At 50.2% G+C, this 16604-nt stretch overlaps 1 protein-coding gene across 2 annotated transcripts in view; it reads right to left on the bottom strand.

The window, feature by feature from the left end:
- Window positions 1-16604, bottom strand: part of SH3PXD2A (SH3 and PX domains 2A) — a 231916-nt gene that overhangs the window by 171459 nt on the left and 43853 nt on the right. For both annotated transcript variants that reach the window (XM_004749332.3, XM_004749334.3), the window contains exon 2: window positions 7538-7618. In XM_004749332.3, the coding sequence (XP_004749389.1) occupies window positions 7538-7618 (81 nt within the window). The remainder of the gene's footprint in view (window positions 1-7537; window positions 7619-16604) is intronic.

Genomic DNA, 16604 nt, shown 5'->3' with positions numbered 1-16604 from the left:
TTCTTTCCTGGGGAACAGATACCCTCAGCACCCTCCACCCCCATGCACACCAACAGCAGAGCTTGGCAGAGGAGAAATCAGGAGCAAGAGAGAGAGGAAGCTGGAGTTCACCCTCAGGCCACAGGGGCAAGATGAAAGACAGTAGTTAAAGAAGGAGCCGGCTGGTGGGTAGGGGGGAGGGAAGCCAGCCGTGGAATTCCCAAGAGCCTCTGGACTCCCTACAGGGCTCCCCTGGAATCCCCCTTGTGCTCCATCAGGAATCTGAAAAACACCTCCTTCTAAGAGCAAGGAAAAAGAGCAACCAACAATTACTTGTTTTCCCAACAGTGTTGCTGGGAGGACTGTGCTTTGGTCATGTTGGTCATCACTCTTTGGAGGTGGAGAGCTCTATCTAGGAAACTCTTAGCATGGCCACCTGCACCTCCTGCCTGGAGGCTTGAGGAGCTACGGGATGAAGGTGAAGGCGGCATCCATGGGGGAAGGAAGAAAGCTCCACCTGCAGATGGAGTGGGCATCTCCAGCTCTTTCCCTCACAGTTCTGTTTCTGCAAGCCTACCCACTGAGTGGTCAGCTTCCCTGTCCAGAGTCTCCATGTTGGTCACGACTCTGTGGGCTTTCTATACGTGACTAATTGCATTCTTCGTATCCCCCCAGGAGGTGGGTATTTTCATTAACCCCATTATACAGACGAGAAAACCAAGGTACAGAGAGGTTAAAGAACTCACCAAAGGTGGTAACACAGTTAGTAAGGGCTGGAGCTAATCTTGGATCCCCATCGCCCTGGCTGTGGAGTCACTGCTCTTAGCCCCCTCACTCACAACCATGCAGCTTAGTGTGTTTCATCGTGACACAAGGCCCACCCCCCAGGTGCTTCTTGCCCCAGGGAACACACATTCATAGGTTTTGAGCAATATCTGAAAACAAGAGTCCAGTTTGACAAGGTAATTTGGACAAATCCCTGGGGTTGGTTGTAATGGGTTCTAACCAGTCACATTCCATAGGACTGATTGAGAGTGATGGCTCAGGAAGTATGCGGTAATGTGATTTTAACAATTATTGTCATTTTCTTTCTTTGGTTAGATATGCTCTTCATGATGATTTTTTTTTTTTAAACCAGTATGTCTTCTGTCCCATTATACTATAACGACCGGGAAAGATATATTAAATGTAGACCTCCTACTTTTCCCACCTCTTCCCATAAGTATCTTTTTAATTATTAAATATTGACATTGTAAATAATATATGAGCATATTCTCCTGTTTTAAAAAAGTAAAACATTACAAATAAGGTTAGGTTTCCCCTTTGATCAAGATCCTCTTCTCACTGATGTCCCTCACCTTCTTCCAGAGATAACTTTATGACCACATGGAAATGCATCCTTCCAGATACTTAAAAAATATTTATATACTTATGCTGCACATGTCCTTGTAGCAAATATGTCTTACTGTTGTTTTTGCATAAACACTACGTCATTTGAAATCTGCAGTGATCATTCATTAACATTTCTTGGAGATCCATCCATGGAACGGAGATTAATCTCATCTGTTTTGACCGTTGAACAAAATGCAGTGAGAATACCACCACTTACTTAGCGACCCTCTGTGGATGGTCATGGGGTTTCCCACTGTCACCATGGCAAACAAGGTGAGGTTCTCCATGCCTTGCTGGGACTGTGGACTGACCTTAGTCAAAGCCAACGTTCTCCTCTGCCCAGGGCATGTGAGCAATCACGGTGACCTACCGCAGCTCACCACACTTCGGGAGCTGGCCCTGCCATGCCAGGTGCTGTGACTCTCTACTGTCCTTGGAACGAAACTATTCTTAGAATTTGGCAAGTTCCCTCCCCAGGTTTTGGCCCGACCCCTTGCCTTTACTCTAGGGTCAATGACTTCAAACAACACAGAGCTTGCCTTGATGATGAAAAGACAGAGCCTGCAGGACAGAAACTTCTCGCCTCTCCTGTTCTGCTCTCAGGTTGGTCCTTGGCACACATCAGAACAACCCCCCCGCCATTTGACCACAGCTGTGGTGTTCTTTGAACATCAAACCAAATGAGAGCAAATCTATGAACTACACTAAACGAAGCTGAATGAAACAAAAACTAAACCAAATTCTAAATTTAATAAGTAGAAAGATGAACACAGATGTTAACCTGCTAAAGTGATGGGCCCAGAATAAGATTCTTCTTCTCCTAAAAACACAGTGATCTTAAAAACACAATTAACACACTCCAAATGGCTTCAGAAAGTGCCCCTCCAACACACACACCCATCCCAAGGCCAGGAATGAATGATTTGGAAGGGGCAGTCTTGTTCTTCCATATTGGCCTGGTTATTCGACAGCTAGAAAGTGAGTGTGACCTCGGGTGGGGTAGGTAAGTGGAAAGTCTAGAGAGATGAATAAGAAAGAGAGATGAAAGCTCTTCACAACAAGTTAAATCCTTCAGAGCACATGAGCGGTCCTGAACAACGTCCTCAAATCCATCTTGCAAGCAGTGTGGGGGATGCCTGAGGGCCTCTCCTGGCGCTCGTCAAATATTGACACTCTGCACTCACTGGCCGGAGTTCAGAGCCAGGGACCAGCGGCAGCACGGGGCCAGTGTTTGCCGAGCGATTACCGCAGCCCAGCGCCTTGGAGGTCAGATTGTGAAACAACCTTCGGTGGAGCCGGGCCTTCAGAGAGCCTTCCGGTCCTGCCCCAGTGGGGGGGGCTACTTAACAGGGAAGGAGTTGTGCAAGGACATTTCCAGAGGCTGGAAAGGTGGTCCAGTGCCAGGGAGAAGGTGACTTAAGAGCATCTGCGGCCCTTTACCGTCCTCCTTCTCCCCTTAACTGGACCTCCAAGTAATCCAAGCCCTTTAGGGCCACACGGGCCTCACCGGCAGGGCTTGTCCCAGATAGTTCCCTCTGGACATGTCCCTTTTCCTGATCAGATAGGCGGAGTGGTGGATTATTTTTAGAAGACATCAATTTCCACTTGGAGACCGAGAGCCTCTCTTCTCCCTATTCCCAACTTAACACCCGAAATGCCCTCAGAAGCCCTCCCTGGCACTGACCTGGTTTCCAGAAGTGTTTGGAATAGCTGTTGAATTGAATTGCTCTACTGATGGGGCAGACCGCCATGGAACGGTCTCCTTCCTCCTGCTGGGGCCCTAAAGATTTGCAAGGGCAAAGGGGGAGGGTCTAGGAGGGTAGCAGGGCCGTCAGGGTGGGCATAAAGCCAGATCAAGCCTGATATGTGTCCCCCAAGATGGTCTACAGCGGCACAATCATAATACAAACATTCTATACCTGTCAGTATGGAGCCCTGGGCCACTGTGGCTACCGCATACTTACAGACAGCAAGTACGGCCAAGAGAGCCGATTCATTTCATTCTTACAAAGGAATTTAACTTAATTTAATTTAATCTTTCAAATTTTTAATTAAATTAAATGGAAATGTAAATAGGCCCATGTGGCTAGTGACTAACACAGTGAATGCACAGGTGTGAAGCCTCCATGCGTCCCAATGGGCAGGGAGGGGGGCCGTGCATGGGCAAGAGAAGGTTTGGGGCAGAGTACAGGGTCTTATTATCCCCATGCCCTTGGAAGGATTTCAGGAGGGTATGAATGACTAAAAAGGTTAGAAAATTATATATGTATACTCATGCCTTTATCTGAGGAGAGAGTCTTTTGCTTTCATTAGAAGCACAAAAGAAGCCCTGATCTCAAAAATGAAAGACAGTAACTCCTTGATCTGTCAGATGCTGCTCACTTCTCCAGGGAAGCCTGCTTGGATCCCCGAATACAGGGTTTTTCAGCTGTACATCTACAGTACTTTTCTTTGTAGCATTTGAAATGTATAAAATTGTACGTACATCATTTTTAAGAAGATTTTATTTATTTATTTGTCAGAGAGAGAGAGAGAGAGAGCACATACGCAGGGGTGGGACAGAGGGAGAGGGAGAAGCAGGCTCTGCCTTGAGCAAGGACTTGATGCAGGACTCGATCCCAGGACCCTGGGATCATGACCTGAGCTGAAGGCAGACACCTAACCAACTGAGCCACCCAGGTACCATAGATAGTTAGATAGATAGATATAAGATATGGATATGGACATAGACATAAAATTTTTTTAACTAAAACTCATCTTATTTCACTAAGGGGTAAGTCCCATAAATTAAGCAGTAACCAGATCTGCTTTTGCTCATCAATAAATCCCCAGAGACTGACATAGCACATAGAGGATAGACACTTAGATTAGATAGACTGAGGGTGGGTGGGTGGGTGGGCGGATGGACGGACAGATCGATGATGACTGATGGATAGAAGGAAGCAGGCATGCAAGCATAAATGAATAAACAAATTAACAAACAAATTAGGGATATCCTTTACCCCAATAACTGTAATTCTCAAAAGGCAACCAAAGCCCTCCAAACTGACATGGGGGTATGGGACTGTACCACTCCAGGCTGCTGTCCCAATCAGAATCGTACAGGCATCCTTCTTGTTCTCCTATCCTAAGAGGAATGCTCTTTTCTTCCTCTCCACCCATAGCACGTTGCCTGGTGATCTATCTAATCTCCAGTGTACTTCATTGCGTAAAAGTCTACTTTCCCCACCAGACTTCTAGAAGGAAGGGACCTTGTCCTCCTCAACTAGTATCCTCAGGCTGTCCCACTTCTTGTCCTGCAGAAGCATGAATGTGTTGGAGGCCAGTGCCCTCTGACCCTGGGCCAGCCTGGCTCACCGGTCTTTATACAACCACCCTCACGACTCACAGCCAGGGGAAGGTGGCCAGACTGAGCCAAATGGAAATATAGGACACACCATAAAATGTGAATTTCAGATAAACAACGAGTCACATTTTTAGCCTAAGTACTTCCCATTTGGGAACACAATATTTGGGACACACTTATAGTAAAAAATCACCACCATCATTAGTAATCTGAAATTCATTGGACATCTCCTATGTTATCTGGTGACCCTACTCCAGGGCCTCAAAGGGAGCAGGTAGCCAGTAAGTAAGGAGTGTGGGTGGCATGGGGGAGGAGGGAAATAAGGAGATAAATGACCAGCTCTGTAAAGTCCCAAGGCTTCTGATAAGTGTAGAATGTGCTACCAGCTTATCTGCAGGTTCTCTTCCCCAACACCATGAATGAACTAGCCCCCCATGCTTCACCAGACAACTCATTCATGCCACAGGTCACATCAAAGGTACACTATCTCTCCTTCAAGCACCAGTCCTTCCGCTCCCGCCTCCCCCAACCTGCCACCCACTCAGGGCCGGCTGTGCGTGCATGAGACTGTCTGTTCCCAAGGATCTTGCATAGATCTGCTCATGTAAACCTCACGACAACCCTCCTGGGTGGGCACTAATCAAATCTTCATTCCACAGATGGGAAAAACAGAACCTAGAGAAGTCAAGGCCTGTTTCCAGAGTTATACAGTGTGACAGAGCCAGTAACCAGTCTTAGGCAGTGTGTCCTCAGTGCCTAAGCTCTATGCTGCTTTCTCGCACAGCCACTCAACAAGGCCACTTGCGAGGGCACCAGGGACCAGAGGCAGAGCAAGAAATGTCACTCGTTCTTCCTCTATAGGAGCCGCCATATTAAAGTCAGTGACCCTGATAAACAAGAAAGGCTTTCCAAAGTGAACACCACCGAAAGTCCTCATGTCATGAGTTCTGTAAAATGGACTCACAAAGATGCTACACTTGGCTCAAAGGTGAAATTCCAAAGAACCATCCCAACCCCTTTCCAAACTGCCTCTACAGGTGGCGATGACCCATGCAGACAGGCCTGGCCATACTAATGGTGAGAACCAGCACATCGCACAGATGCTCCATGCTGTGTGTCCCAACACACAGGAAATAAGCCCTCTAGGCAAGGAAAACGTTGGGGGGAGCAGCATTCCTTTCTCATGAGGTTCTGTAACTAGGGAGGGGGTGAGGGAACAGAACAGAAGAGGGGGAAGAAAAGCTCTGATTTGAGAGTTTCCGCTGGCTCGCAGACCCTCTCTGGCTCATCAATGAGTCCTTTCAGGGTTCCCTCTCCCCAACTAACTTATCATTTCCTGTCCAGCACACTATACCCATTGATGGGGTATCAGCATATCCTACCAGTTTATACCAGAAGGACCCAAGGAGATCAGACAGGAATGGGGGAGGTGAGGAGAAGAAGAGGCAGAAGGTGAGGAGTGGCTTCCACCCGTATTGTTGGACTAAGACAGGATTTACTGGAAGACAGGAAGCTGGCTCACCTTCGGCTCATCTCATAAGTAGAGTGATAAGGACAACGGAATAAAGTCAGGTACTTGGGGGAAAACACACAGACCTGGCCTCTCCAAGATGACTCACTACCAAAAGCCTGCAAATGAAGGAGTGGACCTTGGTTGCGAGGACCAGGGGTGTGTTTCTCTTCTTTGGGTTTTCATTGGCTTACACCAGACTTACAGCCCTAAGGAATAATCTAGAACCTCTCAGTTTTCCCTTCCTGGTATAGGAAGTGTTTCTGTCCAAGCACGGTGATTCTGCCTTGATGGGTGCCTAGGCCCCTGCTGTCACCTCTGTGACCCTCTAACCTGGGCCACACTGATTGGTCCAGAGAGGGCACCTGACTCAAATCAGGCCAATCCAAGTCTTCCCTGGGATTCTTCAACTTGAAACTAGGAGAGTCAATCTCTCTGGTGTTGGGAACGAATAGATATGAAATTCAGGAGCTGCTGACAGTTGAGTTCCTCAGGAACCTGAGGAGAGGGCCCAGAGAGAAGCAGAGAACAGACTCAGACAGAAAGCAGCTGTGTTGTCAGCGTGTTCCTAGAGAGTCCACTGTCTCACTCTCCTCTTCACCCTCTGGTCAACTGCACGACCACCGCTGGTATCTCCTTCCAACCAAGTCTCCCATTTATCTGGGCCGCAGGAGTGTAAAACTATCCCTTGTGACTCAAAAAGTCTACGCAAGTGAGCTGGCACCAAGGGAGGTATCTGCAGGAGGAGCTGTGTGAACACACCAGTGCACATTAGAGAGTCACACACGCCATGCGCATGTACGAACAGGGAGAGGGAGAGCCTTACTCGGCGAGACAGACGCAGTGGTATGCCCAGTTTGTGTCTGCAGTTCAAGAAACTGCTTATTTTCTGTTTCTGTCTCTCCTGTGTGTTTGCTTTTCTTTGTCTGCAATGACGTGGTGGCTTGTGTCTCACCCTGGTTGTTTACAGTTACATGTCTGCTCATGCACACAGCACCCACGGCCATCCTCCTGCCTCCCCACCCTGGTTTCCTACCCGCCAGGCAGAGGAGGATGACAAAGCTTGACTGTTAAGACCATCATAGGAAGCCCACAAAGCCCAGTGGCTGCCTGTAATATTCCAGACTGAGCCAGGCCCAGCAAGACAGGCGAGGTTTCCTCATTTGTCCCTCTGCTCTGACTGAGACACGGACCCCGAGAGCTCGGACAGGGGTTCTCCAGATGAGTGAGGACATGAGAGAGGCCAGTCCCACAGAGACCCAGGCCACTGCAGGGGAAACTGGGTACCATCTAAACTCAGACCAACTTACCTGCAGGTCAAAGAACTTGCTGTACCTCCGGTAGATGGTCTGGGACGTGGAGTCGGACCAGGTCACATTGATGATGTATACCTGTGGAGAAAAGGTAAGATCAAGTGAGTAGGTGGTGAAGGCCAGGCTTCAAGCTGTACCAGGCACCATGTACCATGACTGGGGTTACCCCATGACCATGACCATTCCTATCTCCATCCCCAGAACCCAGCACAGTGTCAGGTATCACACAGATGTACACACATTTATTTACACACACACACACACACACACAAACATCGAGAAGGATATTCAATAAACTACTAAGGATGATTATCTTAGATTAGGATTACAAGTGGTTTTCATTTCCTTCTTTTCTTCATATGTTTTTTATACAATGAACATACATTGGGGTTGTCAAAAATTCCCACTGGTTCTCCAACTCTTAAGTGAATGAGATTCTATAAGAGGTCTTCCCAAATTGCAGGTGTGGGGACCCACACTCTGAAATTCTGCATAAGTAGATCTGGGGTTTCAGGACTCAAGTATCTACGTCTTATTTTGTTTTTTAAAGGCTTTATTTTTTTTAAGATTTTATTTATTTATTTGAGAGAAAGAACACAAACAGGGGAGAGGAGCAGAGGACAATCAGACTTCTTGCTGCGTAGGGAACCCAATGCAGGGCCCAATCCCAGGACCCCGAGATCATGACCTGAACTAAGGGCAGACGCTTAACTGTCTGGGCCACCCAGGTGCCCCCTAAAGGCTTTATTTTTATCCAGCAGTTTCAGGTTCACAGCCAAACTGAGCAGAAATTACAGAGCGTTCCCGTGCAACCCTGGCCCTCTCCCACCACTTGGGTGGTGCACTGTTAAAACGGGGTATCTATCCTTTTTAACAAACCACTTCTGCTGTAGCTGATCCTCAAACCCACTCTGAAAAGCACATCAGGTGACCATAAGCATGTCAGAGACGCGCAGATTCAGCCCAGTATCCCTACGTCTCAGCTCAGGGCTGGGCACAGGACAGAGTGCGCGCTCAGAAAACATTCTGCTGCACTGAACAATCGAACAGACACCCTGGACGAGAGGCACATTTGCAAGACAGATGTTAGCGCATGTCAGATTTGTAAACTTGTCTGAAATGAAGGCATTTCCAAGACCCCATTCCCAGTGTCACCCCACTTCCTGGGGCTCAGGCTCTCCACAGCTGGTGCCTCAAGCCAGTCTGGCCCAGGAGGTGGGCAGGCCTGCTGGCTGAAGAAGGAGAAAGTCCCCTGCCACACAATCTCTCTGGTGTTAAGGACAACACTGAGACACTGTGGGACCCCTGCCTTGCTTCCTTCCTCCCGAGAGACCGAGCGGCTGTGTCCACAGCTCTGGTTCGCTTCCCAGGGTGCCCATCAGCATCTCCTGGCAGGCTTCACAAAAATGCAGATTTCAGGCTCCTGCCTAGGGATTCTGACTCAGTAGGTCTGAGGGGACTCCACCTGTGAGAAGAAAATGGCCAGCGAAGCCAGGGTCTCAGCCACCGTGAGAAGGAAGGAATGTGAGCAAAGATCCCTTGGCCTCAGGATAGCTGAAGTCCCCGGATGCCCAGAGCAGGGCTGTCTTAGTCTGTCCCAGCTGCTGTAACAAACTACCATCAACTCGGTGGCTTAAACGACTGACATTTACTTCTCACAGCTATGGAGGCTGGATGTCCATGATCAAGGTTTCCGGTGAGACCGACTTCCTGCCTTCTGGTTGGTCTCCCTGTTCTGTGTCCTTATGTGGTGGAGAGAGGGCGCTCTAGTCTCTTCCTCATCATCTGAGGACACTCACCCCACCCCCTGGGGCTCCATCCTCATGGCGTCATCTAAACCTGATCACTTCCCAAAGGCCCTGCCTCAAACATCACACTAGGGACTAGGGCTCCAACATATGGATTTGGGGGGACACAAATGCGCAGGCCACAGCAAGGGTTATGCACAGAGGGGTACGGGGCTTCATGTCTGGCCACTCAGTTAACCTCTAAGCAAACGGGCTCTGAGTCCTCCACCCCTCCTCCCCCACCTGAGCCCCCTCACAGAGTCGCCTCACTCAGTGCAGTGTTCGTTGAGAACTGAAATCGAGGAGAGGGTCATAAAGCAAAGCAAAGAGCGAGGGTTGCCACCTGGACATGGGGTATTCACGACCTGTTTTATGTGACCCTGATAAGAAAGAACGTAAAGTAAGAGGCCATCCCTACCTTCACAAGCCCAACATAAACCACTGACTATGATTATAACAGATAGGGGTGTGCTTTGCTTTAGATCATATATAAATGTCTATCTCATAGAATTAAGGGTAGAAAACATTTAGGTAATGACCACTTCAGTCCAGCACAGTGCAAAGCACTCAGAAGCATTAGCTCATTCCATCGACGACGAAGCTACCATCGTTACCTCCATCCATTCTGTACAGGAGGTAGCTGAGGTTCAGAGATGTTAAATAACTTGCCTGAGGTCACACAGCTAGTAAAATACAGAGCAAAGGACTTGAACCCAGGTCCAGCTGCGTGCAATGGCCATGCTCTGGACCACACTGGATATCTTTCTGCATGTAAATTTCAGAGTGTGGATATGTAAAGCAAACTACTTAATCAGGACTGAAAGACATCTTTCTTAATAAATCTCTAGGTGGCCTGAAAAGTCTGTGTGCCCTTTACAAAGGAGATGGACCTAGAGGAACATGGGGGGGGGGGGATCGTGTTAATTTTGAGAGAAAGAAGAGGCAGAACTCAGGGCCCAGATGGAAGTCAGTGGTTAGGAATGCTATAAAACCAGAGAAGCACAGAAGAAACCCTCACGCACAACTGGCTTCATTGACTGTGGCCAGATGCTCTGGGGTTTTCACCAGGATTATAACCCATCCTATCCCCCCTGCTGACTCTTGGCTCCTTGACCCCCAAATCCTTCTGGCTCCATCTCCCATCCCACCACATCTCCCCTTCCCACAGGTCCCAGGCAGGGAGCAGATGCTGTACATGGCCAGGTGCTGCCTTCCTGACCTCTGCCTGGGTGGACACACTATAAGGAGGCCCCAAGTGGCAGTGCCCTCCCAGGAGAGAGCCTGTGGGCCATTAGACAGCAGCCTTTCTCCCCGGCCAACCATGCGGGGCCTGGAGGAAGGGCTTAACTGGGGCTTAACATGACCCATGCTCCTTCCTCTTCAGTAATTAGGGGCTTCCCTTCACCTCCCAGGGAGAATTAATTATAGGCTCACAGCCTCCGGCAGCTGGGAGGCCTCTCCATCTGCAGAGGAGGAAACTTAGAGCCAGGATGGTGATTTGCCAAGGAAGAGGCAGACACTCTGGAGTCAGTCACACCTGGGTTTCCCTCTGAGGACCGCCACTATTGGCTGTGAGACGTCAGCCCAGCCTCTCGGACCCTCAGGCTCCTCCTCTGTTCAGTAGGCACAAGCTTGGGGTCCCCACTATGCTGGTTACCATAGCAGGTATGCTCACTCCATTAGTGCCAGAGCTGGGACAGGAGCCCAGACCTCCCAATTCCCAGGCTAGGACTTACCAGCACACAACCAGAGCACCCTCTCACCCTCTGCACAGAGAACCATCTCTGTCTGACCCTTGACCTGAACCCATCCCAAAGGCAAGCCTCTGGAGAAAATACAGAGGGCAGGGTGGTGGAAGTTGCCCTGTGAGCCCTGCGGGCCACAGCCACCAGGCTGCAACCCGGCCATGCTTCCCCTCAAAACACGTTTCTTTCCTTTTTAGGCAAAGGCTTGCTCTCTGCTTCCCATGCTCTAAGTGAGCATGAGGGGACTCGGGTGCTGCGGTGTGGAAATAAATCCTCACCCAGGTTCCCTCAAACCTTTAGGATTTACCAAAGTCCCCCCAGCCTCCCTCGTGGACTAATGGTCTAAATCAGAGATCTCCCTGGAAACAGAAGCCCAGAGGTCTGGGCACAGTCTCCAGACCCCTTTCTTTCATCTAGGCAGCCTCTTGCAAGGGCTCATCTGCTTTCCTCCAAACCTTAAACGTCCTAGATTACCGTTCCAGGTGAGCAAGGCAATTGCAAAATCCCGGCCCAACCCACACAAACCCCAACGCACATTAGATTCTCAAGCCTCTCGGAGCCGGCCCTGCTGGCATGGGAAACCCTAGCGATAAACCCCCGAGAAAGAGCAGGTGGAGGGGAAGGGGGACAGGGCAGAGGTCATCCGAGACAGCCAGCTCTGTTTACCAGGCCTGCGTCAGGGACCCAGATAAATTCTCCTCCGGCTGCAGGAGCGGCCCAGATAACGTTACCCCGCAGCTGGTTCTCAAGAAAGGTTTGCAACTGAACATCCTGCTTCCACACAGTCTACTTGGGGTTATGTTTCCCGAGTGGAGTTTCCCTTACTCTGGATTTTAAAAGCCCATGGATTCTATTTCCCCCGTTTCTGGCCATTTCGGGCAGATGGGAGGCATCTAGGGGGCTCGCTGATGACCAGCAACTGTGTCCGGTTTCTGTCGAAGAGGCCGCTCCAGAGTCTCACATCCACCTGCCCCGCTTATCCTCTACAGAGGAGGGTCCCCACCACAGACACAACCGGGGAAACTCTCAGCAGACCCCCACCACGATGCCTTGGTCCGGCCAGCCCACCCGCTCTGGACCAACTTCCATCTGCTCAGCTCAACAGGCCCAAGAAATGTCTGAGGCTTCCAATCCTTCCAACAAGTAAACAACAAACAACAACTCCAAAGGAGTAAACAACTCCTTTCAACATGTAAGCAGCCATGATGCCAATCAGACTACGGCTTAACTCCAGAGCACTGAAAATGAAGCCCAGCCCAGTTCCTACGGAGGGACATTCACGATTGGACCTGGGCTGCAACAAAAGAATGACCCAAAGATATGGCCCAACCATTCTCAGAAGGCCTACATGGTTAAGTAGAAAGGGCCAGTACACACCTATTGCTCCCTGTGCTGACAAAAGGAGTTAGGAACTATGGAAGAAACCGTGTATCTTCGTGGCACTGTGGCTCTGTTTACTAAGGAAGGTCTTATTTTTTCTGGACCCCTGCCAGCTACCCCTGGCCCCAAGCCAAATGGAAACTCAATGACAATCTTTCTTCACCTGCTCACACCATAGTCCATCAGGTGGCTAGGACTAGGGCCGCTGCATACAGTTGTGTAAGCTGTTCACTGCCCAAAGACTGCCCAGCCAAGGGGCAAGTAGGGGCTGAAATCTCACCTATACCCTTCACCTCAAACTGTGCACTTTGGCTGGAAACTGTAAGCACAGAGAAAAAGGGGTGCCTTATTCTAATGCATATACAGTGCTTCTGGCCAGGACACAGCACCCTGTTGCCCTAGGCGGGGCTGTCACTGATTTGGAGGGCCCTTGAGGTCACAATACATCTTCAGGACCCAGCTCTTCAACTCCCCATGGAGAGATGCTTAACATTTGGAACCGAAGAAATCTGAATAAACACAGCCGGTAAAGGGGAGTTTACATCTGGAGACATGACCATCGCTCTGGCTTCCAGAGGGAGCAGTTCATCATACCAAGTTCTCCAAGAAGATGATGCCAGCCCATCTAAGGTATCAATCAGCTCTAACTTTCTACTCAAAGGGTCCCACGTACTATGCCCTACCCCAGGGATGGGAGGCATGGAACATAAGTTCCAAATCAGGCCAGACTGATCCTTGAGGTCCAAACTACCTTAGCAAGGCAGAGGACCCCAGGGCTGCTGCCCCAAATGCAAGTGGCTACACCAAAGGCTGGGCCAATCAATACCCCCTTTCCTCCCAGTTAGGCCCACTGAGTCCCACAGTAAGCAGTGAAGGCCATGGGGTCAAAGACTCTTCTTGACCACACCCAGATAGAAATCCCCAGAAGCCAACATCTGACCTGGGTCCACTAGCCGAGCATCTAGCCATCTCTTGCAGTGCTCCTAGTCTGATTTCCACAATTAGCCAGTTATTGTATCTGCCTTTATTTGCTAATTATTGGCTCAGAACAACCCAGCACCGGACACATGTTACGTCCCTGCGGATTTAACATGGCTGAGTATGTACCCACCCCACCAAGAGCAAGGGCAGCAAACGTCTTCTCCAGCTGCTCTGGTGTCCCCCAGACCCGCCAGTCCACAGGGCACACTGAAATGATGAGTGACTGGTGGGTCTATCGCGTGAAAATCCATGCGGTATAAAGCACCAATGAGGTTAAAAGCAGCAACACTTGGGGACTATCCCACTCACCCCCAAAAGCAAATCCCCAGTGGCCAACGGGGGACTACAAATACATCCGGTTCAGTGCAAGGGTCTTGGCCAACCTAAAACCCGGTTGGCAAGATCAAGTTTAATAGCGTGTGGCTACTTGGCTAAAGTTTCTGCTCACTCCCAGGGTATGGCCCTATTAAAATTCCAAGCCCTCCTCTAGGGTGGGTACTTGTTCTAGGGGTGGGGAGGATGGTGACGCTACAGATTTGGGGAACAAACACCACCTAGTAGCTTAGCCTGGAGGGTGCCCCCCACCCCAGTGCGCACACACGCAGGTTGACCACAGGATTAATGACCAGTTGGTGGAACCTTTCCTGTGCTCACACCCCCCCTATTCCAGGGTCACGCTGGACCTCACGTTTTTGCACCAGTCACAGCAACTGACGCAACCCCAGGAAGGCTCTGGGAGAGATGGGGCGTATGCTGGCAGAATGTTCCTCCCAGAATTACCTGTTCACCGGTCACCAAAACATAGCCCCCACCACAGCTGGCCTGCACCAAATGGCCCTCACCTGGGAGAAAGGGCTTTTTGGAGGGGTTTGGAGAGGGGAGAGCGGGCTCCTGTACCTTATCAAATACCTTCGAGAGTGTTTAGTGGGTGCCCATCTCACAGTGTGGGTACCTGCTGTTGTCTGCAGGGATCACGGCCTTGATTCCTTATTTAACTTGAAAGGTAGTGGGTAGGTAAGAGGGTCTGGAAAAGCCTCCGTATCACTTGCAGCTCCACTTACGGGTGGGGCGACCAGCTGTAACCTCACTTCCGGGTTGTTGTTAGGATTCAGGAGCTAACCCTGTATCTCCCATTAGCACAGAAGCTCCCCAAAGGCAGATTATGGCATCCTAATGTTCCCAATGACACTACGCCTAAGAGGTGCTCACTTAATGTCCCTTAAGTAAGGGGAGGAATAAAACAACCAACAAACACTGAGCGAGTGCTTACCTAGTCCCTGGTTTTGTGCCAAGCTAACGCCAAGGCAATGTCCCCCGACCTCCAGGCCCTTCCAGCTCAGCCTGACAAATCAAGTAGGGAAACAGCGCAAGAAGGAGTCACAGGGCGCCAACACGTGGGGCTCGGAAAGGACCAAAGGCAGTGCTGGCACCACGGAGGGGGAAGACCGCTTTGAAGGCATTCAGTGAGTTTAAATATTGGCTCTAACATTTCTGTGCTGTGTGGGCTGGGGCAAGTGTCTTGAATTCTCTGAGTCGGGGTTTCCCCAGCTGTGCGGCGTGTGGTCTCTAATGGGAGTCTCTCGTTAAATGTGATGATGGACACAGGACGCATGGCAAGCGCCCAACGAACATTCCCAGGAAGAGAGAAGGTGCGAACCAACTTCTTTCCCTTTGTGTGAGACGTGGAGCGTGACGCCAGGAAGTGGAACAGGAGGGGAGTGGGGAGTGGCAGACAGGGACACAGATGGGCGAGGACGGACACACGTGTGCGCACACGCACGCCCGCACGCCCATGCACGAGGGCACGCTGGCAACGGAACCAGAGCTGGCCTGGGAGAGCAGAAGGGCAAACACTGACTGCTGCCTGGAGCTAGGAAAACAATGGCCGCCCTCAGGAGCCCCCCGCTGAAAGGATGGGCGAGCTGTGCCAGGCCCCTCTGGGTCAGAGGCTTTTTTTTTTCTTCTTTATTTTACGTTTCCTGGAGGGGGAAATGAGTGTCTAAAGTTGGAACTCCCAGGATTTACAAACCCTCCATGGACCTTAAAAGAAGTTTCCGCTGTCAAAGCTCTGTGTATATGACCACCAGAACCAGGAGACGAACAGTAAGAGACTGTTCTTAGAAACTTTTTCTCATATGCACCAATTATTGGTTTCATGAGGAAGAACTCAAATAGCCACGCCAACTTCACGGGGCATTTACTGCATTCCAGGCATTGCTAAACACTTTATTCGGATCATCTCAGTTCATCCTTGCTACCACTTTTGATCCACAAACGAAGACACCTAGAGAGGTAACTGGTCTACCTAGTCGTACTGGTGGCATGTCCCGGAGCTCGGCTTCAAGCGTGATGCTGACTTCATAGCCAGACCACATCAGCCTCTTCAATAACTACACCAGATGGCCTGGAACAAGGTAGACTCCCTGCCCCAAGGCTCTGCGCTCCTGCTTCTATCTGCGGCTCTGTTAGGGGTGGCTTCGCCTATGGGTGAGCTATGCGGCAGTCCTGAAGTCACCCATGCGGCAGGCGGATAAGGAGGTCTGCAGGGGACCGCACTCTATTTTACATGATCTGAGTTCATCACGTCAGCTCCATGAAAAGCTGTTACTCACTCTGAGCCGCACTCGCCAGCCATAAAATAGGGATGCTGAGAGCTGCTGCACTGTGAGGATTAATGAGAACACAAAACCCACCTCCAGTGCCCCGGACACCACAGTTGCTCAATAAATGTGATCTCCCTGTCCCATCCTCCCTCCCTCAGAGTGACTGGCATGGTCTTTTGCACTTGGAATTTGAGGCTCCTCCCTAGAAGTTTCTGGAGAAACCAATTAGCACTGCATCTTGAAAGGAACCCACTTTGGGTTTCTAGAGCTCTGGACATGGTTCCCACTCCACGCTTTCCAGAGTTCCTGAGGGCATCCGGTTGAACCTTTGTACCTTCGCCCCTCCAACTGTGCCACCACCCTCTGGTCCCAAGCCAGCTTATCAGAGCAGACAGGTCTGACCACCTTGCACCAGCAGGTGCTCCAATGGAGAGGCAGCAAATGGGCAGCAGACATCTTGGCTAATGCCCAGGACTCCGGGGTGTGTGGCAGTGTGCCCAGACTAGGGGAAGGAGGTTCACCCTATTATGAAAATCGAGAAAAACTCTAGATGCACCCTGACATTCAG

The sequence above is a fragment of the Mustela putorius genome, unplaced genomic scaffold (genome assembly GCF_011764305.1).
Source record: "Mustela putorius furo isolate JIRA1106 unplaced genomic scaffold, ASM1176430v1.1 tig00003909_pilon_pilon_pilon, whole genome shotgun sequence".
NCBI classification, from domain to species: Eukaryota; Metazoa; Chordata; class Mammalia; order Carnivora; family Mustelidae; genus Mustela; species Mustela putorius.
The sequence above is the reverse complement of the archived record's forward strand: the minus strand, read 5'-3'. Positions and strand labels throughout refer to the sequence as shown.